The sequence below is a fragment of the Nicotiana tomentosiformis genome, chromosome 12, assembly GCF_000390325.3.
Source record: "Nicotiana tomentosiformis chromosome 12, ASM39032v3, whole genome shotgun sequence".
Lineage (NCBI taxonomy): Eukaryota > Viridiplantae > Streptophyta > Magnoliopsida > Solanales > Solanaceae > Nicotiana > Nicotiana tomentosiformis.
Genome location: NC_090823.1, coordinates 9,226,026 through 9,253,457, shown reverse-complemented (window position 1 = coordinate 9,253,457; position 27,432 = coordinate 9,226,026). Strand labels below are relative to the sequence as shown.

At 39.2% G+C, this 27,432-nt stretch overlaps 2 protein-coding genes and 1 pseudogene across 2 annotated transcripts; all 3 read left to right on the top strand.

Moving 5' to 3' along the window:
• The first annotated feature begins 1,407 nt into the window (after positions 1-1,407).
• Positions 1,408-25,811, top strand: LOC104085639 (uncharacterized). Its single transcript, XM_070191932.1, has 12 exons — positions 1,408-1,877; positions 1,982-2,139; positions 20,659-20,878; positions 21,021-21,270; positions 21,350-21,553; positions 21,863-21,955; positions 22,042-22,143; positions 22,485-22,886; positions 22,977-23,058; positions 23,125-23,258; positions 24,017-24,261; positions 25,470-25,811. The coding sequence occupies exons 6-9, from the start codon at positions 21,905-21,907 to the stop codon at positions 23,013-23,015; spliced, it is 594 nt and encodes a 197-aa protein (XP_070048033.1). The 5' UTR covers positions 1,408-1,877; positions 1,982-2,139; positions 20,659-20,878; positions 21,021-21,270; positions 21,350-21,553; positions 21,863-21,904; the 3' UTR covers positions 23,016-23,058; positions 23,125-23,258; positions 24,017-24,261; positions 25,470-25,811.
• LOC138902218 (uncharacterized) lies at positions 20,701-21,783 on the top strand. Its single transcript, XM_070190061.1, has 4 exons — positions 20,701-20,878; positions 21,021-21,217; positions 21,350-21,553; positions 21,676-21,783. The coding sequence occupies exons 1-4, from the start codon at positions 20,701-20,703 to the stop codon at positions 21,781-21,783; spliced, it is 687 nt and encodes a 228-aa protein (XP_070046162.1).
• Positions 23,861-27,432, top strand: LOC138902217 (F-box protein At2g40925-like; annotated as a pseudogene).

Genomic DNA, 27,432 nt, shown 5'->3' with positions numbered 1-27,432 from the left:
CGACTACGAGAGCTAAGGATAACTTTTCGAGGTACGGATAGCGAGTCTCCGCTCCTAACAAAATTTTACTAACAAAATAGATAGGAAATTGCGTAGCTTCGTCCTCCTAGACTAAAACGGCCCTTACCGCTACTTCCGAGACCGCTAGATATATTAGTAATTGTTCACCTTCCTCTGGTTTTGATAATAGCGGGGAGGCTTGAATGGTAGCGTTTTAGGTCTTTCAAGGCCTGCTGACATTCTGGAGTCCACTCGATATTGTTCCTCTTCTTCTTCAGAAGTGAGAAGAAGTGATGACATTTTCCGAGGATCGGTATATGAACCTGCTTAAAGCGGTCAATCTTCTAGCGAGTCTCTGTACTTCTTTTACACTCGTTAGTTGGTCTAGGATGTCTTCGATAGCTTTCATTTTATCGGGATTCACCTCTATCCCTCGTTGTGAGACCAAGAATCCCTAGAACCTATTGGAGCCAACCCCGAATGCGCATTTTTTCGAGTTGAGCTTCATGTTATGTTTCCTTAAGATATCAAATATTTCTTGGAGGTGTTTCAAATGATCACATGCATTCAAAGACTTGACTAACATGTCATTGATATATACTTTCATTGTGTTGCCTATTTGCTTCTCGAACATCTTATTCACAAGCCTCTGGTAAGTGGATCCGGCTTTTTTAAGCCCGAATGGCATCACATTATAACAATATGTGCCAAAATTCATTATGAATGAAGTTGTTTTCCTGATCCTCCGGGTTCATCTTGATTTGATTGTACCCGGGGTATGCATAGAGGAAACTCATTAAGTCGTGCCCGGCCGTTGCATCAATCATTGATCAATGTTTGGCAATGGGAACAAGTCTTTAGGGCACACCTTATTTAAGTCCTTATAATCTACGCACATTCTAAACTTGTTATTCTTCTTTGGAAATGTAGATGTGTAATTTTTTACCCTCCCCGAGATTTTTACATCTTTTAGTGCTTACATGTTTCTTTTAGTTATCATATTTTTACTTTGCCTATTTTTGACCTTTTTGCTTTATTTTCTCTTAAAATGAAAACTACAAAAATATTTTATTTTATTTTAGCTAATAGGTATTTTATATAGTTACTTTTAATTTATTTTACTTTCCATGAAATTGAAAAATACTAATATAGTTTTGACATTTTGTTTTACAAAAGATAGTAAGAAAAGTTTCACAAAAATAGTTTTACTTAGTTTAATTAGTGTGATTTTCAAGTTGTAGGTCTTTAGGGAATACTAAGTAGAATTTAGATTTTTCTAATATAATTTTTGAAATTACCTATTTTCCTAGATAATTAGTAATTTGTATAACTATGTTTTAAGTTAGTCCTTAAAAGACAAAGAAAGAAAGAAAAGACAAACAAAAACAAAAGAAGAAAAAGGAAAAACGGAAAAGAAAGGAAGGGGAAATGGCAAAAACAAAATCCACTCAATCACTCCACAGTCCACACACATACCCATTTTTCATCATATACTATTTTAATTCACAAATACATACAGTGCACAATTCACCTGCACATGACGAGGGGTCACGCGGTCTCTCAACATTGTTTCTTTCTCCCTAAGACATAATTTTAGATAGAGGATTCAATCTCATTAATTTAGGGAGGGAGGGGCAACGAACAAAGGGGGAGAGCAGAACAACTGAGGGGGAAGTCAGGGACGTGAGACGGGAGCAAATAGAGGGTGGGTGTTATGGTCCATTACAAGGTATGGGACTTGTGTCCTAAGTTGATATTGCAATGTGCTGATGTGGGTGGGGAACGACTAGAATTTCAGTCAAAAAACCGAGAGGAAAAAAACAGAGTGGGGAGGCATCAGAGAGAGGAACAGACAGAGGGTCCAAAAACAGAGAAAGGTAGCTGCCTTCTTCTTCTTCCTCACCACATTCATCTTCTTCCTCTAAAGCTCCATTAAACTCACACCAAAAACCAGCTTAAACCCGCTGCCAAAATTTAGCAGGAGTAGGCGAGATGGAGTTCTTTCTTTGAATTTAGGTATCGAGGTCTCCTAACTCGTGGGTTCGTCGAGGTTGCTGGAGAGGTCTCCGTCGTGTGTCGATTTTTGGGTGCAATTCATTCTTGGCTGACTCTCTTTAATTGAAAGCTTTGCTCACAAAGGTCCAATTCTTGCCCCATCTCTTTTCCCTTGTCTTTTAATTGGATGATTTTTGTGCTCTTGATTATTATTTCTATTTTTATGTTGTTTAGTTCTATTTTTGTTGGATACATTTAATAGCTAAAGTGAGATTTCAGTTCTGTTGCAATGTCCTCGTTAAGAGACAAAGGTTAATAGATTTATTGGTGGCTTGAGTAGTAAAACAAGTATCGGTGGGATTGGGGCTTTGTTAAATTTAAAAGAATTTGAATCAGATATAAACATGGATCGATAAAGTTCATATATGACTCGGCTTTGGGTTTAAGGTATTATATCTTATTTTTACTCATGCTTTATTGCTTTTTGTTTGTTACTTCATTTTGTTTTGTATTGTTTAAAGCCGGTAAGAGTATGTTTAGGCCGACCACATTTGGGTAGGCAAACTTTTAAGGTGTCACACTTGGGTAGACAAACTTTAGGACGTTTGTGTTTTAGTTTCTTTTGATGTGAGAGGTCGTCCCTTTAGTTTATACTCAGTGAAATGCCCCGTGGATTTTGTTTATATTTTTATCCGGGGTATGTCTCGTAGTGAATGTAATTAGAGGCCGTGACGGACATCGTGGAGTGAGCATAGTATAGACTTTTAATATTTTCCTCTTATTTTATTTTCTATTATTTAGGTGGGGACGACCTTAAGCTTCTTGTGTGTTTATTTTTCTTTCGTGTGTTTTTGCCTCAGTTTGAGTATTCTTTAAAGCCAACTGGATCAAGTACGCAACCGTGACTTTCACGGGACTTGAGGAATGCCTAACACCTTCTATCCGAGTCAAATAAACCCCCTTACCTAGAATCGCTGGTGCAAACTAGTTTTGGAGTCTAAATGTATTTTAAGGGGAAAAAATTATTTTTTAAATGGTGACTTGGCACACCGAAACCAAATATCAAGTGACGACTCGGAAAATCCTTTGAAAAATATTTTGTCACTTTCATGATTAAAAACCCCTTTGAGCTTTACAACACTTAATATCTTTTAAAGAGGGTTAAGTGAGGTAAAAATGGGGTGTGACAGGAACCACAACTACATTAGCTAACCATTCGGGATGCTTTACCTCCCGGATCGAACCGATGTCGAGTAGTAGAGTTACCTCTTCTTTAAAAAACTTGTTTCTGACCTCGGCTATTGGTCGTTTCTTTTGCCTCACCGGTGGAAAATTTGGGTCCAAGCTTAGTTTGTGCACGAACACCTCTAATGGGATACCTCTCATTTTCGAGTGCGACCATGCAAAACAATCAACTTTAGCTTTAAGAAAATTAATAAATCCTAACCTGAGCTCGGGATTGAGTCCTGTTCCCAAGTGAAACTTCCTTTCCAAGAATTCTTCGAACAAAGCCACTTGTTCGAGTTCTTCTGCAGTGGACTTGGTTGCGTATGTCTCCTCCGGTACTTGAAAGTATCTCGGCACCTGGAGGGATTCCGACAACTCCTTGCCTTCATCTTCATTGCGCGTCGGTTTCATTAATTGCTATTTGCTGGGTTCTTTCCCTTTGCTACTGGAAATCGACACTGCATTTAATTCTCTTACCGCCGGTTGATCTCCTCTTATCTGCTTGATTCCTTCCAGGTTCGGGAATTTTAACAGTTGATGATATGTTTAGGGCACAACCTTCATCTCATGCAAACATGGCCTTCCAAGGATTGTATTGTAGCCCATATCGCCGTCTACCACTTCGAATAAGATGGTCTTGGTAACCCCTTCAGTGTTCGTGGGCAGCATGATCTCTCCTCGAATTGTCACACTTGCTAAGTTGAACCCGGCAAGGAGCTTGTTGCCGGAATGATGCTTCCAGTTAACTTCGCTTGCTCCAGTACTCTCCATTAAATGATGTTGGCTAAGCTTCTTGGGTCAACCAAAGCACGCTTAATCTTAAAATCTAAGACATTGCGAAAAATTACTAGAGCGTCATTATGTGGCAGAAGAAGTCCGTCAGCGTCTTCCTCCGTGAAGGTGATATCATCTTTGATGGCTTCCTGGAGTCTCTTGTTGTGAGTCACTGAAACATTTGTCTTTTTGGCCACCTAGAAGGTTACACCGTTGATTTCATTCCCTCCAAAAATCATGTTGATAGTCAATCGAGGATGATTTTCTTATATCTTCGAGGGCTCCGCATTATCCCGGCTATGGCCATAATTGTTCTTGGCCCGACCGCTCAAAAATTCTCTGAGATGATTGTTCTTCAACAACGTCGCCACCTCCCCGCGCAGATGCCAACAGTCCCCAGTTATGTGGTCGTGAGTCCCATGATATTCGCACCATAAGTTAGGATCCCTCTAACTGGGATCAGATATGATTGTCTTCGAGAATCGTGCCTCTTTGATATTCCTCATCGCCGATACCAACTCCACTATGCTGATGTTGAAATTATAATCTGACAACCTGGGATATGTGAAATCCCGAGCCCCCGGTACCTCATTTTCTTGCAATGATATGTTGTTCCGGCCTCGAACAATTCATTTATCGAGAGCAATCCTATCCAAGGACCGCAACCCTTTTGCTTTCGCGTCCTTCGGTTCTCTCGTATGGCAAGAAGTGGCCTTTAGAAGATCGTCGATCCGCATCGAAATTACCTTTGAACTTATCCTGATTCTTGTCTCGGTCCCGTCCTTTGGTTGATGTCGGGAACCCAAGTTAATCATCTTCTATCCTTCTTTCGACTCATAGCGGTTATGAACATTCGCCCACGTAGTCGCTTGGAATTCGCGCAGGCTTTCTTTCAGCTTTCGGGAAGCGTCAGAATTCATCGGGTTCAAACCCTTTGTGAACGCCTTTGCTGCCTACTCGTCTGGTACGGCCGGTAGCAACATCCTCGCCTTCTGGAACCTGATCACAAATTCCTGCAACAGTTTATACTCACCTTGCGCGATCCTAAATATCTCGGCCTTCCTAGTTTAGACCTTTCTGGCCCCAGCATGGGTCTTCATGAACGAATCTACAAGCATTTCAAAAGAGTTAATTGAGTGCTCGAGTAAGAGTGAATACCATGTCAGGCCCCCCTTAGTGAGGGCCTCTCCAAGCTTTTTCAGAAAGACTGATTCGATCTCGTGTTGAGCCAAATTGTTCCCCTTCACAGTCGTGGTATAGGTTGAGATGTGCTCCTGCGGGTCCGAAGTCCCATCTTACTTCGGTATGTTCGGAATCTTGAACCTCTTCAGAATTAACTTTGGTGACGCGCTTGGCTTTAACGACAATTGGTGTACTTCTTCGAATCTGGGCCCTTCAAAACTGTTGGTGCGCCTGGAATGTGATCCATCCGGGCGTACAAAACTCCTTCGCGTTATGATCGATCCGTTCGTTTATTTCCCTCGTAAATCTCATGAGCTCAGTTTTGAATGGGTCATTACTGTTATCGTTATCAGATCCGCTACCGATCCCCCTGGCACTATCAAAACTGACCTCACCCCTCGGGGTGATGTTATCAACTCTTTGAGCTGTTTGATTTACAGGAGCGCCGGGAGGAACCTGGCATCTTCTATTTGGGTTTTTAGAAGTGCCGGACAATGCTTGCTTCAATTCTGTCGTCACCTGATCCTATCTTGAAATGTGACCCGTGATGGCTTTCTGTTGCTCTCTTAGGATTCTTACTGTTTCTGCAACGTGTTCCTCTTCTGCATCATCGAGAGTTGGCTCCCGTACATGTAGGGGGTACTGTCCTCTATGGACCGGAGTTGCCTCGTCCCCCTCGTTGCAGGTGTCACTGATTGAATCCTCATGTTGAGGCAGATTTTCATGTCCCTTAACGTTGTGCATGATGTTGACATCGTTAGCTGCCATTTTTGATTTCTTGCTAAGGAATAAAGAATCAAACAAGTTAGTAATAAACGCAAGGGTCAACTCAATTACGTAACTGTCTAAGCCCCACGATAGGCGCCAAATTGTTTACCCGTAAAACGATACAGTTGAATTTATTATGTAGTTTATAGATAAACGATCTGATTTGATCCAGAAATGATAAATAAACAAGATTAGAACTAAGATTTAGCGAATAAAATCTAAAGAAAGGACAAGCCTGGCTCCGGGAGCAAGCCTCCGAGGACAGAAATAAGGACAATATAAATCAGCAAATAAAGTTATTTGATTGAGCTTGGGAATAGAATGTAGCATAAATTTTGCCAAGAATTTCCTGTGTTACAATAGTTGCTGAGCCTACTATTTATAACTATACTTAGGGAAACAAGATCCTAGGATCAAACACCTCTTAAATGACAATAAAGGGGTCATTGATGAATATGTAACGGCATGTCATGAATGCAAATATTCTCTGCAACGGCTGCCCATTTAATGCCAGGGAATATTCTTTATTGAATGGTATCCGATGGCAAGCATTCGATCTACTTACACTGATCATGCTTCCTTCGGGGTCTATCCGATGTCAATTGCAGTTGTTGTTCCCGGTACTGGTTGTTACTCGATTTACTTTCTACCTGTCTTCGGTTCCATGTGTCACGCTACCATTCGATCATTTAATATAAACCAATTTACCCTATACATATATGTTGACGATAATACAAATTAATATGTGTAGGATCCCTTTGTGTGTAATGGGATGATTATAAATAGATTTTTAACTTATGAGAAAATCTTAAATGACTTTATCAGTCGGTAAAGCTTTAAAAGGAAAGAATTAAGACTTAATACTAATTTCTCCTAATAGAGAACGTATATTTTAAAATGAACTCCTAAAGTCATTAAAAAAAACAAATCAACTGAAATCTAACTAATAAATTCTCCTAAAGGAAAGGATTTTAGACCTAAAAAAAGGGCTTTCAACTTTTATTTTCACCTAGTTTTATAAAGAAACCAAAAGCAAATAAAAGTTTTGGAACAAAAGGAGAAAAAAAGTTTAACCTTTGAAACTAGGGTTTTCCAAACATTACTAATCACTTCAGCCGCAATGGAGAAAGCAAATGAATTGTGCATGAAGAAAACCGTCATTTCCCCAAGAAATAATCTTTGAAATATTTTCATGGCTTCCTGCAAAGTCTTTAATGCGTTTCAAGTGTGTTACTAAAAATAACTTGGTTTTAATTTTAGCCATAGATGAAACATGGGGAGAGATTCAAAACGTTTCTCCTCATATTATAAATTGCATACCTAGTGTTTGCAGCAATGGAGTTATCTATCACCTTGTTAACAGTTACGAAGCTATAGTTGTATTTGATGTCAAATCTGAACAATTCAAAATTATTACATTGTGGAATGCATCTCATCATCGCAAGTGGAATTACAAGCTGATAGAGGTAAAGGGTAAATTAGCAGTCATAGATTGTGAAAAGTGGTTAAGTGGATACGCCTTTAGAAAATGCTAGGAGAGAAATCATATCATTAGCTTTCCTTCAGTAAGGAAGGGCATAAAGTCTAGAATACAATCATATCATATCATATACTCCCTTTGTTCCACTCTATGTAAACCTATTTCATTTATGGTCTGTTCCAAAAAGAATGACCTCTTTCTAAATTTGGTAACAATTTAGTTTAAACTTACAATTCTACCCTTAATGAGAAACTTTTATAACCATACAAATACTCTGGACCCCTTTTTGACTTGTTTAGGACCAGAAATTCAAAAAGTCTTTATTTTTTCTTAAACTCCGTACCCAGTCAAATATGTTCACATAAATTAGAACGAAGGGAGTACCTTTTGTTTTTAAAAAAAGACCTAAGCTTGAAGTCAAGGCTTCTATGCTGCTCGATCATTCTAGACGAAGAGAATGGCATACTTAGGTCTCATGATGAGATTCTGAAAGAATGGCATAACCACAATATCAGAAGAAATTCTTCCTTGATTCCTCTTATACTACCATCGATCGACAGAGCGGAATGACCAGAAAAAGAAGTTAAGTTAGAAAGTTCCACGTTCATAGGAGTGCGTTTATGTTTCTACTTTACGAATATGATTTTTTTGGGGCATTTCTAATAATATTGTCACGACCCGAAATTTCCCACCGACGGGACCGTGATGGCGCCTAACATTTCACTTACTAGGCAAGCCAACGTTAGAGAATCATTTACTAATTCCTTATTTCCGTTCAGTAATTAAAAATAATTAACTATGATGAAATATAACAAGTGCGGAATATCATAAATCTATATTAACTACTACCACCCGGATCTGGAGTCACAATTCACGAGCATTATAGAACTTACTACAAGTAATAGTCTGAAAGAAATACAATTGTCTGAATGAAAGAAAACAGTAGGACATAAAAAAAAGATAGACGGGGACTTCAAGGTCTGTGAACACCGACAGATCTACCTTGAGTCTCCGAACAACGGACCAATAGCAAATCTCGATTAACCTGAGCCGGTATCAAAATCTGCACAAAACGTGCAGAGTGCAGCATTAGTACAACCGACCCCATGTACTGATAAGTGTCGAGCCTAATCTCGACGAAGTAGTGACGAGGCTAAGGCAAGGCACCTACAATCAACCTGTACAATTTAACAGTGTATACGCAAATAACAGGAATGAAGAACTAAACAGGAAATATCGGGAGGGGAGACATACTGAGGGAAATACAAGATAAAGAACTACAACAGAATGATTACCGAAGCAGTCAATATACCATGAATAAACAGAAATAGTGAATACAGTAAAGAAGAATGCACGGCATCACCCTTCGTGTTTTTACTCTCAATCTCACCATAAAATTAATAGAAATGGCACGACATTATCCTTCGTGCTTTTACTCTCATATCATGGCACGGCATCACCCTTCGTGCATTAACACTCACCATATGGCATGGCATCACCTTTCGTGTATTAACACTCACAATATGGCACGACATCACCCTTCGTGCATTAACACTCACAATATGGCATGGCATCACCCTTCGTGCATTAACACTCACAATACGGCACGACATCACCTTTCGTGCATTAATACTCTCCCTTACCATAATGCAATGCATAAATAACAACTGGCAGGTAGAATAACAAGTACAAACCTTACTTCAACATTTGGTTCCATAATATCAATCTTAACTTTGAAATAAAAACTCAATTATCACCAGAAAATTCCGTAAACATGATAAGAACGATAATTTAAACAACACTAGTATAAAACATAGCAATTTGGCATAGGAATGAGACAATATTAGAAAAAAATAGAGAAACATGAAAAAATAGGTAAATTGGCGGTGCATAAGTACTCGTCACCTCACATATACGCCGCTCAAATGAATTTCACTTAGCAAATAATCTAAGGCTCCTAATTCCCTCAATTCAGGGTTAGACACAACACTCACCTCGCTCTGAAGGCCACTTAATTCTCAATTACAGCTTTTCCTTTGGAATTCACTTCCAAACCACTCATATCTATTAAAAAATGACTCAATAATATCAAATATTGCTAAAAGAATCAATTATATTGCATAAATTAAACTTCCCAAATTTTTCTCCAAAAAGTCGAAAAAATTGACCCCGGGCCCGCTTGGTCAAAACCCGAGGTTCGGACCAAAATCCTTTTATCCATTCACCCCCGAGCCCGAATATGTAATTAGTTTTAAAATCCGACCTCAAATTGAGGTCTAAATCCCCAAATTCCCGAAATCCCTATTTTCTACTCTAACCCCTAATTCTACCATGAAAACTCTAGATTTTAGGTTGAAAATTCAAGAAATGTAATGGGTAATTGAAAGAAAATGGTTTAGAATCACTTACAAACAATTTTGGGAAGGAATGACTTTTGAAAAATCGCCCCTCACCGTTTGGTTTTTGAGAAAAATGAGTTTTTTGGCAAAAATCCCGTTTTGGATTATGTTAAGCGCTGGGCGACAGTGTTCATCGCGTTCGCGAGAGCACTGTCGCGTTCGCGAGGCCCAGCTCGCGTTCGCGATGATCACTCCCCTCTGGCCTTCGCGTTCGCGAGGAATGTCTCGCGTTCGCGCTGAAGGAACGACCAACCCCCCTCCCCCCAGGCCCCCACATGCTTCGCGTTTGCGTTGAGCCGGTCGCGAAGGGTAAATCCCCCATCACTTCGCGTTCGCGAAGAAGAAGTCTTAGCCTCATCATATTACTCTTCGCGTTCGCGAGAAGACCTTCGCGAACGCGAAGAAGGATATGACAGACACCAGAATCTGCAGAAACTAGATTTTTCCCAAGTCCAAAACATCCCGTGGCCTATCCGAAACTCACCCGAGCCCTCGGGGCTCCAAACCAAACACACACACAAGTCCAAAAATATCATACGAACTTGATCGCGCTATCAAATCGCCAAAATAACACCTAGAATTCTAAATTTAGCACCAAATTAAATGAAATTCTCAAGAACACTTTAAAACTTCTAATTTCTCAACTAGATGTTCGAATCATGTCAAATCAACTCCATTCCTCACCAAATTTCACAGACATGTCTTAAATATCATAATGAACCTGTATCGGGCTCTGGAACTAAAATATGGACCCGGTACTAACAATGCCAAACATCAATCAATCTTAAAAATAATTAATTTTCAGACTTTTAATTTTTATCAAAAATTCATAACTTGAGCTAAGGACCTCCGAATTCGATTCCGGGTATACGCCAAGGTCCCATAATTCGATATGGACCTACCGGGACCGTCAAAGCACGGATCCGGGCCCGTTTACCAAAATATTGACCGAAGTCAACTAAAATAAACTTGTAAGGCAAAATATTTTATTTTCATCAGTTTTCAACATAAAAGCTTTCCAGAAACCTGCCCGGACTATGCACGCAAATCGAGGAGGGTAAAAATGAGATTTTAAAGGCTTAAGATTGCATATTCGAGTTCTAAAACATAAGATGACCTTTTGGGTCATCACATTCTCCACTTCTAAAATAACCGTTCGTCCTCGAACAGACATAGAAAAATACCTGGGCAGGTGAAAAGGTGGGGATATCTACTCCGCATATCGGACTTGGACTCCCAAGTAGCTACCTCAATAGGCTGACCTCTCCACTGCACTCGAACTGAAGGTTAACTCTTTGACCTCAACTGACGAACCTGCCGGTCTAGAATGGCTAATGGCTCCTCCTCGTAAGTCAAATCCTTGTCCAACTGGACAGAGCTGAAATCTAACACATGGGACGGGTCACCATGATATTTTCGGAGCATAGACACATGGAGCACCGGATGAACTGAGGATAACCCTGGAGGCAACGCAAGTCTATAAGCTACCTCCTCCACTCTCTCGAGGATCTCAAATGGCCTGATATACCTAGGGCTCAACTTGCCCTTCTTCCCAAATCTCATAACACCCTTCATGGGCGATACCCGAAGCAATATTCTTTCTCCAACCATGAATGCAATATCACGAACTTTACGGTCCGCATAACTCTTTTGCCTGGACTGAGCTGCACGAAGTCAATCCTGTATAATCTTGACCTTGTCCAAGGCCTCCTGAACTAAATCTGTACCCAATAATCGAGCCTCCCCTGGCTCGAACCACCCAACTGGCGACCTGGACCGTCTACCATATAATGCCTCATAGGGAGCCATCTGAATGCTCGACTGGTAGCTGTTATTGTAGGCAAACTCCGCTAACGGCAAAAACTGATCCCAAGAACCTCCAAAGTCAATAACACAGGCACAAAACATATCCTCCAAGATCTGAATAGTACGCTCGGACTACCCGTCCGTCTGAGGATGAAATGTTATGCTCAACTCAACCTGCGTACCCAACTCACGCTGAACTGCCCTCCAAAAGTGCGAGGTAAACTGCGTACCTCGATTAGAAATGATAGACACGGGCACACCATGAAGACGGACGATCTCACGAATATAAATCTCTGCCAACCGCTCCGAGGAATAAGTAACTGCCACAGGAATGAAATGCGTTGACTTAGTCAGCATGTCCACAATGAACCAAACTTCATCGAACTTCCTCTGAGTCCATGGGAGTCTAACAACAAAGCCCATAGTGATACGCTCCCACTTTCACTAAGGAATATCTAACCTTTGAAGTAAACCACCAGGTCTCTGATACTCACACTTTATCTGCTGGCAATTTAGGCACTGAGCTACATAGACAACTATGTCCTTCTTCATTCGCCTCCACCAATAATGCTGCCTCAAATCCTGATACATCTTGGTGGCGCCCGGATAAATAGAATACCGGGAACTGTAGGACTCCTCAAGGATCAACTCACGAAGTCCATCCACATTAGGCACACAAATACGACCTTGCATCCTCAAAACTCCATCATCTCCAACAGTAATCTGCTTGGCACCACCGTGCCGCACTGTGTCTCTAAGGACAAGTAAATGAGGATCGTCATCCTGCCAATCTCTGATGCGCTCAAATAAAGAAGACTGAGCAACTGTACAAGCTAGAACACGGCTGGGCTCAAAAACATCTAATCTCACGAATTGGTTGGCCAAGGCCTGAACATCCAATGCAAGCGGTCTCTCACCAACTGGAATATATGCAAGGCTACCCATACTGACTGACTTTCTACTCAAAGCATCGGCTACCACATTGGCCTTCCCGGGATGATACAATATGGTGATATCATAGTCTTTCAATAACTCCAGCCACCTCCTCTGCCTCAAATTGAGTTCCTTCTGCTTGAACAAATACTACAAGCTCCGATGATCAGTGAATACCTCACATGGCACGCCGTAAAGATAGTGCCTCCAAATCTTCAGTGCGTGAACGATGGCTGCCAGCTCTAGATCATGATCAAGGTAATTCTTCTCGTGAACCTTCAGCTGCCGTGAAGCATATGCAATAACCTTGCCACCCTGTATCAATACCGTGCCCAGACCAATACGAGATGCATCACAATATACTGTATAAGATCCTAAACCTGTGGGTAACACCAATACCGGTGCCGTAGTCAAAGCTGTCTTGAGCTTTTGAAAGCTCGCTTCACACTTGTGTGACCACCTGAACGGGGCACCCTTCTGGGTCAATCTGGTCAACGGGGATGCTATGGATGAAAACCCCTCCACAAATCGACGGTAATAGCCCGCCAAACCCAGGAAACTACGGATCTCTATAGCTGATGTGGGTCTAGGCCAATTCTGGATTGCCTCAATCTTCTTAGGATCCACCTGAATACCCTCTGATGATACAACTTGACCCAAGAAAGCAACTGAACTCAACCAAAACTGGCATTTTGAGAACTTAGCATATAATTGGCTGTCTTTCAGAGTCTGAAGAACGATCCGAAGGTGCTGCTCATGCTCCTCTCGACTGTGGGAGTAGATCAAAATATCATCAATAAACACAACCACAAAGGAATCCAGGTAGGGTTTGAACACCCGGTTCATCAAATCCATGAATGCTGCTGGGGCATTTGTCAGCCCAAATGACATCACTAGAAACTCATAATGCCCAAACCGAGTCCGAAAAGCTGTCTTAGGAACATCGGATGCCCTAATCCTCAACTGATGGTAGCTAGATCTCAAATCAATCTTTGAAAACACCTTGGCATCCTAAAGCTGATCAAATAAATCATCAATCCTTGGCAATGGATACTTGTTCTTGACGGTGACTTTGTTCAACTGCCGATAGTCTATACACATCCTCATCGATCCATCTTTCTTTTTCACAAACAACATAGGTGCACCCCAGGGCGAGACACTAGGTCTAATGAAACCCTTATCAAGCAAATCTTACAACTGCTCCTTCAATTCTTTCAACTCTGGCAGGGCCATGCGGTATGGCAGAATGGAAATCGACTGAGTGCCCGGAGCCAAATCAATGCAGAAATCAATATCCCTGTCGTGTGGTATCCCCGGCAGGTCTGCAGGAAACACCTCTGGAAACTCACGAACAACCGACACTGAATCCATGGAAGGAACCTCCGCACTAAAATCGCGGACATAAGCCAAATAAGCTAGACACCCCTTCTCGACCATATGCCGAGCCTTCACATAAGAGATAACCCTGCTGGCAGAATGGCCAAGATTCCCTCTACACTCTAATCGAGGCAACCCTGTAAGGCTAAGGTCACCGTCTTGGCGTGACAATCTAATATAGCATGATAAGATGACAGCCAATCCATACCCAGTATGACATCAAAATCAACCATGTCGAGAAGTAGAAGAACTACACGAGTCTCAAGACTCCTAATGGTGACCACACACGAACGATAAACACGATCTATAATAATAGCATCTCCCACTGGTGTGGACACATACACAGGAGCACTCAAAGAATCACGGGGCACAACCAAATAGGAAGCAAAATAGGATGACACATAGGAGTAAGTAGATCCCGGATTAAATAGAACTGAAGCATCTCTACTGCAAACTGAAACAGTACCTGTGATAACAGCGTCAGATGACTCAGCCTCAGGCCTGGCTAGAAAAGCATAACACCGGGGCTGGGCCCCACCACCTTGAACTACGTCCCTGGGACGGTCTCTAGCTTGCTGGTCTCTACCTCTAATGGCCTGACCTCCACCTCTAACTATCTGGACCCTACCTCTGGCTGCCTGACCCCTGCCTCTGGTTGGCTGAGCAGGTGGTGCAGCAACTGGTGCCGGAACCATGGCACGAGAACTCTGATGTTGTGAACTGTCCGTTGCCCGAGGGCAAAATCTAGCAACGTGCCTCGGATCACCACAAGTATAACATAACCTCGGCTGTTGTGACTACTGACCCTGAAACTGACCTTGTCGACCTGAATAACCACCCTGATAACTCTGGAGTGGAGGTGCACTAATAGGAGGTGATAATACACTCTAGGCTAACTGGTCGGAATAATGCATCTGAGGGCCACGACCACCTGAGGCACCGTGGGATGCCTGGAGTACTGAATGAAACGGCCTGGGAGGATGGCCTCTACCAAAAGTACTCCTGCCTCTAGATGAGGCATCGCTGAACTCACCGGAATGACGAGGCCTCTTGTCAGACCTCTGACCTCCCTGAGTAAGAACCATCTCGATTCGTCTGGTGACATTAGCAGCCGCCTGAAAAGAAATCTCACTCCCAGTCTCCTTAGCCATCTGCAATCTGATAGGCTGAGCAAGTCCATCAATAAACCTCCTCACCCCCTCTCTCTCGGTGGGAAGCAGAAGAATGGCATGACGGGCCAAATCCACAAAACGGGTCTTATACTGAGTAACAGTCATACCGCCCTGTTGGAGATGCTCAAACTGACGGCGATGCTCCTCTCTCAATGTGATAGGCAGAAACTTCTCTATGAAGAGCTGAGAGAACTGGTCCCAAGTAAGATCAGGCGACCCAGCTGGTCTGGTCAACAAGTAATCTCTCCATCATTTGTTGGCGGAACCAGTCTTCTGAAATGCAGCAAAATTGACCCCATTGGTCTCCACTATACCCATGTTCCGTAGAACCTCGTGACAGCTGTCAAGATACTCCTGGGGGTCCTCTGAAGGAGCACCACTGAAGTGAACAGGAAAGAGCTTGGTAAACCTGTCCAATCTCCATAAAGCCTCAGAAGACATAACTGGCCCATCTCCGACCTGCGCCGCAATAACTGGCTAAACTAATCCGATTGGCTGAGCTGCTGGAGCCTGATACTGGGGAGCTATCTGCTCCGGAGCGGGAGTGGTAGGAGTATGGGCTCCTCCTCTAGCCTGAGAGACTGCTGGTGCCATGGGAAATGCGCCAGTCTGGGCCACACTCTCCATAAGGCCCACCAAACGGACCAAAGCGTCCTGAAGTATTGGGGTAGCAATGAACCCCTCCGGAACCTGAGCTGGACTGACAGGAACAGTCTGGGCTGGAACCTCCACGTCAATCTCTATCTGAGGCTCCACTGCTGGGGCTGCTGCTCGGGCCCTAAGCTGAGCCCTGCCCCTGCCTCGGCCTCGACCTCTGCCCCTCGTAGGAGCTATCACTGGAGGCTTTGGCTGTTGCTCAACTGAGAAAGCGGTACGTGTTCTCGCCATCTACGAGAGAATAAGAGTAGAAGAGTTCAATCAGAATTGAGAAAGAAAAATCGCACGACAAAGAAGAATATAAGTGAAACTTGTTCCTAAACTTCATAGCCTCTGGAAGATAAGCACAGGCGTCTCCGTATCGATCCTCCAGACTCTACTAAGCTTGCTCGTGAATCGTGAGACCTAGGCAACATAGTGCTCTGATACCAACTATCACGACCCGAAATTTTTTACCGACGGGACCGTGATGGCGCCTAACATTTCACTTACTAGGCAGGCCAACGTTAGAGAATCATTTACCAATTCCTTATTTTCGTTCAGTAATTAGCAATAATTAACTACGATAAAATATAACAAGTGCGGAATATTATAAATCTGTATTAATTACTTCCACCCGGATCTGGAGTCACAATTCACGAGCATTCTAGAATTTACTACAAATAATAGTCTGAAAGAAATATAACTGTCTGAATGAAAGAAAACAGTAGGACAAAAAAAGATAGACGGGGACTTCAAGGTCTGTGAACGCCGACAGATCTACCTTGAGTCTTCGGACAGCGGATCAATAACAAATCTCTATCAACCTGAGCCGGTATCAAAATCTGCACAGAAAGTGCAGAGTGCAGCATCAGTACAACCGACCCCATATACTGGTAAGTGTCGAGCCTAACCTCGACGAAGTAGTGACGAGGCTAAGGCAAGACACTTACAATCAACATGTACAATTTAACAGTGTATACGCAAATAACAGGAATGAAGAACTAAACAGGAAATGTCAGGAGGGGAGACATACTGAGGGAGATACAAGATAAAGAACTACAACAGAATGATCACCGTAGCAGTTAATATACCATGAATCAACATGAATAGTGAATACAGTAAAAAAGAATGCACGACATCACCCTTCGTGCTTTTACTCTCAATCTCATCATAAAATTAATAGAAACGGCACGGCATCACCCTTCTTACTTTTACTCTCATATGATGGCACGGCATCACCCTTCGTATATTAACACTCACCATATGGCACGGGCCGCACGGCATCACCCTTCGTGCATTAACACTCACAATATGGCACGGCATCACCCTTCGTGCATTAACACTCACAATATGGCACGGCATCACCCTTCGTGCATTAATACTCACAATACGGCACGGTATCACCCTTCGTGTATTAATACCCTCCCTTACCATGATGCAATGCATAAATAATAACAGGGAGATAGAATAACAAGTAAAAACCTTACTTTAACATTTGGTTCCATAATATCAATCTTAACTTTGAAATAAAAACTCAATTATCACCAGAAAAATCCGTAAACATGATAAGAACGATAATTTAAACAACACTAGTATAACACGTAGCAATTTGGCATAGGAATGAGACAATATCAGAAAAAAACAGAGAAACATGGAAAAACAGGTAAATTGGCGGCGCATAAGTACTCGTCACCTCACATATACGCCGCTCACATGAATTTCACTTAGCAAATAATCTAAGGTTCCTAATTCCCTCAAGTTAGGGTTAGACACAACACTCACCTCGCTCCGAAGGCCACTTAATTCTCAATCACAACTTTTCCTTTGGAATTCACCTCCAAACCACTCGTATCTATTAAAAATGACTCAATAATATCAAATATTGCTAAAGGAATCAATTATATTGCATAAATTAAACTTCCCAAATTTTCCTCCAAAAAGTCGAAAAAATCGACCCCGGGCCCGCTTGGTCAAAATTCGAGGTTCGGACCAAAATCCTTTTACCCATTCACTCCCGAGCCCGAATATATAATTAGTTTTGGAATCCGACCTCAAATTGAGGTCGAAATCCCCAAATTCCCGAAATTCATATTTTCTACCCTAACCCCTAATTCTACCATGAAAATTCTAGATTTTAGGTTGAAAATTCAAGAAATGTAATGGGTAATTGAAAGAAAATGGTTTAGAATTACTTACCAACAATTTGGGGAAGTTATGACTCTTGAAAAATCGCCCCTCACCGTTTGGTTTTTGAGAAAAATGAGTTTTTTAGCAAAAATCCCGTTTTGGATTCTGTTAAGTGCTGGGCGACAGTGTTCATCGCGTTCGCGAGAGCACTGTCGCGTTCGCGAAGGGTACTAACTGCCAAGCCTTCGCGAGGCCCAGCTCGCGTTCGCGGTGATCACTCCTCTCTGGCCTTCGCGTTTGCGAGGAATGTCTCGCGTTCGCGCTGAAGGAACGACCAACCCCCCCTCCCCCCCCCAGGTCCCCACATGCTTCGCGTTGAGCCGGTCGCGTTCGCGAAGGGTAAATCCCCCATCACTTCGCATTCGCGACCAGGCCTTTGCGTTCGCGAAGAAGAAGTCTCAGCCTCATCAGATTACTCTTCGCGTTCGCGAGAGGACCTTCGCGAATACGAAGAAGGATATGACAGACACCAGAATCTGCAGAATCTAGATTTTTCCAAGTCCAAAACAACCCGTGGCCTATCCGATACTCACCCGAGCCCTCGGGGCTCCAAACCAAACATGCACACAAGTCCAAAAATATCATACGAACTTGCTCGCGCGATCAAATCGCCAAAATAACACCTAGAACTCTAAATTTAGTACCAAATCAAATGAAATTCTCAAGAACACTTTAAAACTTATAATTTCTCAACTGGACGTCCGAATCACGTCAAATCAACTCCATTTCTCACCAAATTTCACAGATATGTCTTAAATATCATAACGAATCTGTACCGGGCTCCGGAATCAAAATACGGACCCGGTACTAACAACGCCAAATATCAATCAATTCTTAAAAATAATTAATTTTCAGACTTTTAATTTTCATCAAAAATTCATAACTTGAGTTAGGGACCTCCGAATTCGATTCCGGGCATACCCCCAGGTCCCATAATTCGATACGGACCTACCGGAATCGTCAAAGCACGGATCCGGATCCGTTTATCAAAAATATTGACCGAAATCAACTAAAATAAACTTTTAAGGCAAAAATTCTTATTTTCATCAGTTTTCAACATAAAAGTTTTCGGCAAACCTGCCCGAACTGCGCATGCAAATCGAGGAGGGTAAAAATGAGATTTTTAAGGTTTAAGAGCACAGATTCGAGTTCTAAAATATAAGATGACCTTTGGGTCATCACAAATATCCATCTTTGTTCCTATTTTGGCATTTTTAATTTTCGGAGTGTTAGCCCCGATTAGCAAAGGGCCGGAGAAACTTTCTATTTATGAGTCGTGTATAGAACCAATGGGCGATGCTTGGTTACAATTTAGAATCCGTTATTATATGTTTGCTCTAATTTTTGTTGTTGGAAATGGTTTTTCTTTATCCACCGGTAATGAGTTTCGACGTATTGGGTGTATCTGTATTTATAGAAGCTTTCACCGGTTCTAATTCCATATGCAGACACTACCACAAAATAGACCTTTAGCGACAATTTTGTAGGGGCAATAAACTAATTGCCGCTAAAGTATTCACGGAACACAATCTTTAGCAGCATATGACCATTTGTTGGGAAAGGCAGAAATAAATAAGTCAAACCTGGTCTCAAGAGTTTTACGGACAATTTAAAGTTATTAATCACTATTAAAAGTTAGTAATTTTCAATCTGTTCTCCCTCCAGTAACGCCGCAGGTACATGCATTATATATTTCGCTCTTCTCCTCACTCAATTTGGTATGTCAATGTTTATCCTAGCATGTGTAATGATACTTTGCGTCATTGAGATAATGATAGCACTTAATTGTCAGCCTTCTTATTTTTGATTTTTAATCGTCAGTATCTTGCAGTAATGTGTCGTTAATTGCTGAGGTTTCTCTAGATCTAATGTTTGTTTCATTGTTTTCTCTGCCAAATTGATGAAAATTTCTCATTTCCTCCAATTTGTGGATTCATCCATGCATATCTGATCAAATTTTAGAATTATATGTAAACAGTACATAAGCTCCGTGGCTTATCAAAAATTTAAATTAAAAATGAAAAGTACCACCATAGGTGATATTTTGTAGTGCATTGGTAATGTAGGTTATTGATCTAGCTTATCAAATTTGGTGATTATTTTCACTTTTATGCTAAAGTATTTTTAATTTATTATTATAATTGTAGAGAAGTAACGGTGATGGAGAAAATGATATTGAATGTGAAAGTGATAAGGATATGTAATAGAAGTAAGATTTTCTGTAGTTCATAGATTTGTTCTTATTATGTTATAGCTTGTTAAGTAAATCGTGGAACTAGAATGTGTCGTAAACTCGACAATCAAAACTTGATAAGGAATAGTCTGATGTGCTTATGCCCTGTTGCTGTTGGAATTAAAATGAATTTGTGTTGAGTGAGCTGCTTTACTGAAGTTTTTTTATTAGGATGAGTATTTGTTTACTCTTTATTTGTCCAGTGAACTAATGGTTAATCTTAGTCTTGGATCTACTTAGGGATTGAGTTTCAAAATGTACATTATCTTTTTTCTGCAGATCCTTCAGTGAAATATTATTGTGTGGCGTATGTTCTGTTGAATAAACTATAAATGTGCAGCATTGAACGATCTTAAGTTCATGTAATTAGGACCATAATTATATATAAAGTGCATAGGTTCTGACTGTAGTTAAACTTTCTTTAATTTGACACTACATATCTGAATATCTGTTGATAAACTATAATTATCTTAATGACTTCTGCAGGTTCTTGAAAATAGATAAGTACATAATTTTGGAGAACAAAATATGCAAACCAGAGTTGGTAGTAGATTGGTCACTGAACAGTATCACGATGAAGAAGTACGGCCATATATTCAACAATTAATGAATGCTCAGAATTGCTCTCCAGCCCAAACTTATGATAATCAATCTAATATTTTGAACAATTCTGTTGGTACTGGAGCTGAGCAGAACAATGAATCAGGTTCTATTTTGAAGTTTTAGTTTTGAGTCCACTATTTTCTTAGTATTGCTTTGCACTAGCTGTAGGTTCTGCTAAAACAAGGAGTTAATTCTCTAGCTCAAGACTATTTTCTCTAGATCATGGACCTTTGAATCTGTTTCAGGTCCTTCAGAGGTAAGAAAAGTTTGTGGGCCTACACTACTAAAAGATGTTTGGAATCTACCATCAGGGAAGACAATTGCTGTGCAATTTAATAGTCGTAATCAAGCTATTGGAAAAAAGGGTCGAAAGCTTGCTAGCTTTCTAGGTATCATTGCTAGAACCCCAGAACTGACACCGTTAAATATAAATGATTGGCGAGTATTTGACAAAGAAGAAAAGAAGAAAAGAAGAAATTGGTGGAGTTTGTGAGGGTATGCAATTTTTATTCTTAATAAGTATCATTCTTTTTATACATGATATTTTCTTGTAAACTCGTGCTTTATTTTTTAGAAAAAGTTCTCGATTCCAGTACGTGGAGAAGATTTTGTAAAAAAGTCAATAGGGAAAAAATGGAAGGACTATAAATGTGATTTGAAGACTATGTATGTGACCAAGTATAAGAGCAAAGATGCCTTGATGAAAAATAGACCAAGTCACATACCAAGGGATCAATGGACTGGTCTCGTCTTGTATTGGCTTTCTGATAAAGCAAAGGTGAGTAAGTTTTTGTGTTGAATCTACATTTTATAACTCTGTCCTGTTTTTCTTCTTTGAACCTTTTTGTGTTTATTCAAAGAACATATATTTAATAAGAATGTTTACTTGGTCTTTACCAGTTACATTTCACCCACATTATACCAACCAAAATATTTTTAGAAAGTGCTGCAAACGTTGTGGCAGGTGGTTCAGAATATGAATTTTGCCTTTTAAATATAGCCCCTTGAGCACAATAGATGATTTGATTATTATTTTATCTTATATGATTAAGTATTGTTAGTGAGTATTTTTGTGTTGCAATAACAGAAGCGCAGTCAAGCAAATAGAATCAGTAGGGCTAAACAATAGATGCCTCACACCGGAGGATCCAAAAGCATAGCAACCTTGATGAATGAAAAGGTATTAATGTATAAATTACATACCATAAGATTCTATAATTCTTTTCTATGATATCTAATTGTTTGGCATCAATTTAACTTTATTAGGCTATAGATGGAATAGAGCCTACACGTGCTCAAGTTTACATATTAACGCATACAAAGCGTAAGGATGGTAGACCATTGGATGAGGAATCTTCAAATACAGTTGTAAGATTTCTTATAAGTTGTATTTTTTAAGATTAAACATATGTACTAGCTCATGTCTAATGCATCATAATTTGTAGAGGCTTTAAATGATTGACTGATCCTTAAACTTTTATGTCTCTTCTTCCGGCTATTTCTTTTCCATTTCCATGTCTAATATATTTTCTTGCATTAATTGCTGATGTTAATACATGTTATGTAAGAAACTGCCTTAACTTTGTTAACTAACATTGACTTTTTCATATGTGCAAATGCTGGCTAGTTTGGTTTCACAATATTTCATCTTATTGTTAGTTCGTCCTCCACTGTATTGTGTCATAAATTGTTATCTCAATTACTGTCAGGACATGATGAAAGAGAAGTTGAGTAATAGCGAGACATCTCATGAACAACCTCATGGCAGTGTTGCTTGGGAAGGAGATGTGTATTCTCAAGTGTTGGGAAATGAAAAAAGTGGTTATGTCCGTGGTTTAGGACTTGGTCCAACCCCTTCTCTATTATGGGGCGGTAAATCTTCCTTACAAAATATTACTGATGATGGTTTATCTAATGAGGCTGCACATAAGTTAGAACAAGAGATAAAGGAGTTAAAGGACTTGAACAAAAAACAGGATGAAGAAATAGCTTTGATGAAAAAAAATCAAGATATGCTAGTTTCAGAATTAACATGGATGAGGCAAGTCATGTGGAAATATGTTCCCACCAAATTATGTGGCCCTCAAAACTATGGAAGCACTACTAGACAGGTTATTCAATTTCAAAGTTTTAAACTTTTCTTCTTAAAATTAAGCTTTATAAGAAAATTATGTGATCTAATATGTCTTGATATATACTAGGTTCCTGATGCCAATAGTGGCAATGAGCAAGCAACCTAAGCACCACGGATGCTGCAAGTGATAGCAAGTTCTTGTTTCTCGAGTATGTCTATTTTATCATTCATGAATGTATTTATGAAAGTGACAACATGTTCTTTCCTTTTTACAGATTGTTTTTTTTGATAACTTGGTGAATCATCTTCAAGTTGCCACATTCTGATGTTATGTCATAAATTTGCTCCTATATCTCTGGAGATGTCAGTACAAGTCACACTGTATCGTTGTAAAATCCAATACCTTAAGGTCAGTCTCGTGGACAATACTTTCCAGCTGAGTGATGGCATTTGCTAGTATAAGATTATATTACCAGTCATTAACTCTTTCACATTTTTATTCTCAACAAGTAGAGCAGCTCGACACTCATTTGATATGCATTTTACCTGCAAGAAATTCTTACTGTTTGATAGTAAAATGCAGGAACTTACACAAGAATATTTGCCTCAAGGTCACGCAAAGATAGCTATCAAGAATATCACATTCTTACTTGTCTTGCACATTAGGATACTTCATCTTTTACAAGTTGCTATATGAGTTGGTGTATTGAATTTGATAGTTCTTGTTTTAAATGAATGACATGTTTGAGTTTGATAATTCTTGTAGTAAGACATTGTTCTTGTAATTTTTGTTTTTGATATTATAAAATAGTACTTGGTAAAATATATGGATTAAGTTAAATTTATGGTCAATTTTAGTTGTCATAATAATTACCACTAAACATATCCTTTACTGGCAATTATTATACTTTTACTGGCAATAACAAAAGACGCAAAATATAAGTTGGATAGCACATTTTTAAGGCATCTTTAGTGGCTATTATTATTGCCTCTAAATAAATGCCACTAAATATGGGTCTTTACCGGCATTTGACACAAATGCCACTAGAGGCTTTAGCGACTTTGGATGCAATGGCATTTAATCAATTGCTGGTTAATGTTTTTGTGGCAATAAATATTGCCGCTACAAGTAAAATATATTGCCACTAAAAGTCTCTTTTGGTGTAGTGAGAATAGAATGGAAATCAAGACCCCGAAGCTTCTTTCGTTCCAGATGATGCGATCATTCAGTAAATCCAGCAATGGGGAGATTGTATTCATTGTGAACTTAACTTCAGGTGTGGTGCTACGATTTCACGAGAAAGTCTCCCAATTAGAGTATATACAAATAGTTACAGAGGATGATTTTGAGTACTTGTTTATGGGACTTGTTAATTTTCAAAAGAATCAGCAGCAGGAAATCTAGCTCACAGGCTCCTTCTAATTTCCTACTTATAATTGATGGGAATTTGTGATGCTTTATCTTTATAATTGTTACATGTTATTTTATAATGTATCGTATTGTATTATATTATATTATATCGTACTATTTTAATCAATATAACGTTTGTATAAATTATATAATTTGTCATTCATGACGTCACACACCAGCAATATGAAGAATAAACTTAATATATTACAAAGAAAATGTAAGGTACGGGGTAAAATTATTTTATAAAATGATAGGGTAAAAGATAAAATAGGATTATTTAATAATAAAAAAATGCACGATGAGAGAAAAAAAAGTAACAACGCGATCATATCAAATCGGTAGTTACATAAAGTAACACTTTTCGTCGTTAAACTAGCCAAGAAAGGTTTAACTTTTGGAGGAAAGATGAAAATTGCTAAAATAATACTTTTACCAGTGGTACCTAGTTATATCTTTTATAGGGGTTTTAAGAGTTCTATCTTCAAATATGCATGGTGTATTTTTGTGGTTAAATATAGAATTTCTAGTACTAAAATATTTTAAATAAATTGATTTAAAGTAATAAAAAGAAAAGTTGAAATTAAAGATGAGAAATTCTTATATGTGTGTTTGTGTGTCATTTAAAGTTCTAAAAAAGAAATGTAAAATAGCATAAATTGTGAGGAATTATTATGTAATGTTTATCTTTTGTGGCGATAAAGGTAGTAACAAATGTATACTTTCTGTGGCGACCCCCTATTGATTTGTCGTCACTAGTAACATTCAGTAATGAAAGTAGTTGCACCAATTGAATAGTCGCTACTTAAACATTTAGTGGCGTCCTGTAGTATTATTGTAGTGAAATATACATATTCTAGAAAAGTTTGCTCTTTTTAAATAGCAAATTAATATTTTTGTTAAATTGCTCACAAAAATGTGAATTCTCATCTTTCAATTTTCTTTTAAGATTTACCAACAGAAACTTTTAATTTTTCAATTTAATATCCCTTGATTATTTCACTTCAATTAATTTTATGCACTATGTTATGGATACAACACTTTATCTTAAGACTAGACATACAGCTTGTACATTTGTAAAACTGCAAGTTAATACGTGTTGGATCCCCTTTTACATAAAGGATTAAACTTTTGATTTGAAATAGATGTTTGTAATTGCGTAATAATTTACTTGCACCCGATGTTTTACTCCCGTGATAAATCTTGTTACAGGGAAACTCCACCATGGGCAGACGTCTAACCCAATATCTCGAAAATCGAGGAATTACTTCCCCATAATCTCCAATGTCTGGATGATACTCTTAATCTGTCAAGAACGACTTGACGACTACAAGAAGCGTCTGACTGCAGTTCCTCAGCCCGCAAGCCGAAAGTTTGACTTGGAACCGAAGATATTTATCAAAGTAGATCAACCAGTTATATTCCTTTTGCGAGGAAAAAAATATACTTACAACAGTTACGACATAAAATTACATGAGAATATGTATTAATTAACAATAATTTAGTGATAAAAATGTTAACGAAGGTTAAGATATGTGACGTATATTTATTGAATTGGTGTAAGTGTAGGTGCTCCTAAGCTTTTACCCTGTTATTGGGTCATATTATAAAGGTAATACACTACTAAATACAATATAAAAATTTTAACTTGTGAGAAAAATTTAAATGCATCTCCATAACGCTTTAAAAGGAAAAGAAAAGACTTAACACTATTTCCCCTCTTTATCTTTTCCTATAATAGAAAATATATATTCTCTCCGTTCACTTTTACTTGACATGTATACTAAAAATAAATTTTTATTTTTACTTGTCACTTTACGCATATCAAGATAAGACAATTTTTTTTCCCTGTTACACCCACAGTATTTATTACTCATTTCAAATCATTTTCTCAAATCCAATAAAATATGCATCAATTAATATGGGTATCATGATAAATTATGCACTTCATTAAGATAGTGATTTGATGAACTCTACCACCATGCCCTTACACATCCTCGTCTGGATTGCGTAAATGGCTTATTTTGCTTTTGGGAAAGATCATGTGTGTGGCGGATCCAGAATTTTCATCGAGGGGTGTCAAAATATAAATAATTAGATACATCAAAAAGTCAAGTGGAATCAATGTATAGTAAATAAACATAAAATAAAAAAAAAATTATCTAGCAAAATAGTATAATTTGCCGGCAAAAGGGTGTTGACACCCCTTGATTCAATGTGGCTCCGGTGTGCGACGTTCTGCAATTTTCAATCCCAGTACAAAAGAACTAAGATTTCTTCCTGACCTAAATAAAGATTTTTCTCGGCCTAACTATTCATTAAGTTTTGAACCTAAAGAAAAAAAAGTACAAAGTTCTTTTGTCAGCAGAGCATGTTCAAGAATTGTATAGAAAACACTGGGTTTTAACTTTAGTCGTAGATAAAACATGGATAGAGATTCAAAGCGTTTCTCCTCATATGATGAACTGCATGCCTAGTGTTTATATTAGTGGAGTTATATATATCGGTTTGTTTACAAACTTGCTATAGCTGCATTTGATGTCAAATCTGAACAATTCAAAATTATTACATTGTAGAATATATGCATCTCGTCATTGTAAGTGGGATTACAAGCTGATTGAGGTAAAGGGTAAATTAGCGGTCATAGATTGTGAAAAGTAGTTAAGTGGATACTCCGACTTGTGGATTTTAGAAAATGCTCAGAGAGAAGATCAATGGAACAATCATATCATTAGTTTTTCTTCAATATGGAATGACATACAGTCTAGAATACAATCATATCCTCATAAAATATCATTTTGCAAATCTAACGATGGGGAGATTGTATTCATTGTGAAATTAACTTGAGGTATTTTGTGTTTGTGTTATGATTTCACGAGAAAGAGTTGGAGAAAAGCAGAAATCAAGGGACTTCCTGAGAAGAGTTATATCATAGACAGTTATAGTTACGTACAAAGTCTCATTCCCATTGGGTAATTTTGCAGTACTCATTTCCAGGTTTAAACTGGAAGGAATTTTAAGTACTTATGTCTTCTTTTTCGTTTTAACTTGGCTGGTTCTTGATTCCCATTTTAAGTTATATGATCATTTTGTTAAGAATATAGTAGATATGCCCTAGATCCATTCTCATATTTGATGATTTGAACATATTTTTGTAAACGTTATTTGATCTAAA

Bases quoted from the DNA above. Each gene is read 5' to 3' on its own strand.
- LOC138902218 (XM_070190061.1), top strand. From the start codon at position 20,701: ATGCAAACCAGAGTTGGTAGTAGATTGGTCACTGAACAGTATCACGAT. The intron at 20,879-21,020 runs GTTCTATTTTGA...AATCTGTTTCAG, and splicing joins TGAGCAGAACAATGAATCAG to GTCCTTCAGAGGTAAGAAAA. The intron at 21,554-21,675 runs GTGAGTAAGTTT...GGTCTTTACCAG, and splicing joins GGCTTTCTGATAAAGCAAAG to TTACATTTCACCCACATTAT.
- LOC104085639 (XM_070191932.1), top strand. From the start codon at position 21,905: ATGCCTCACACCGGAGGATCCAAAAGCATAGCAACCTTGATGAATGAA. The intron at 22,144-22,484 runs GTAAGATTTCTT...AATTACTGTCAG, and splicing joins AGGAATCTTCAAATACAGTT to GACATGATGAAAGAGAAGTT. The intron at 22,887-22,976 runs GTTATTCAATTT...GATATATACTAG, and splicing joins ATGGAAGCACTACTAGACAG to GTTCCTGATGCCAATAGTGG.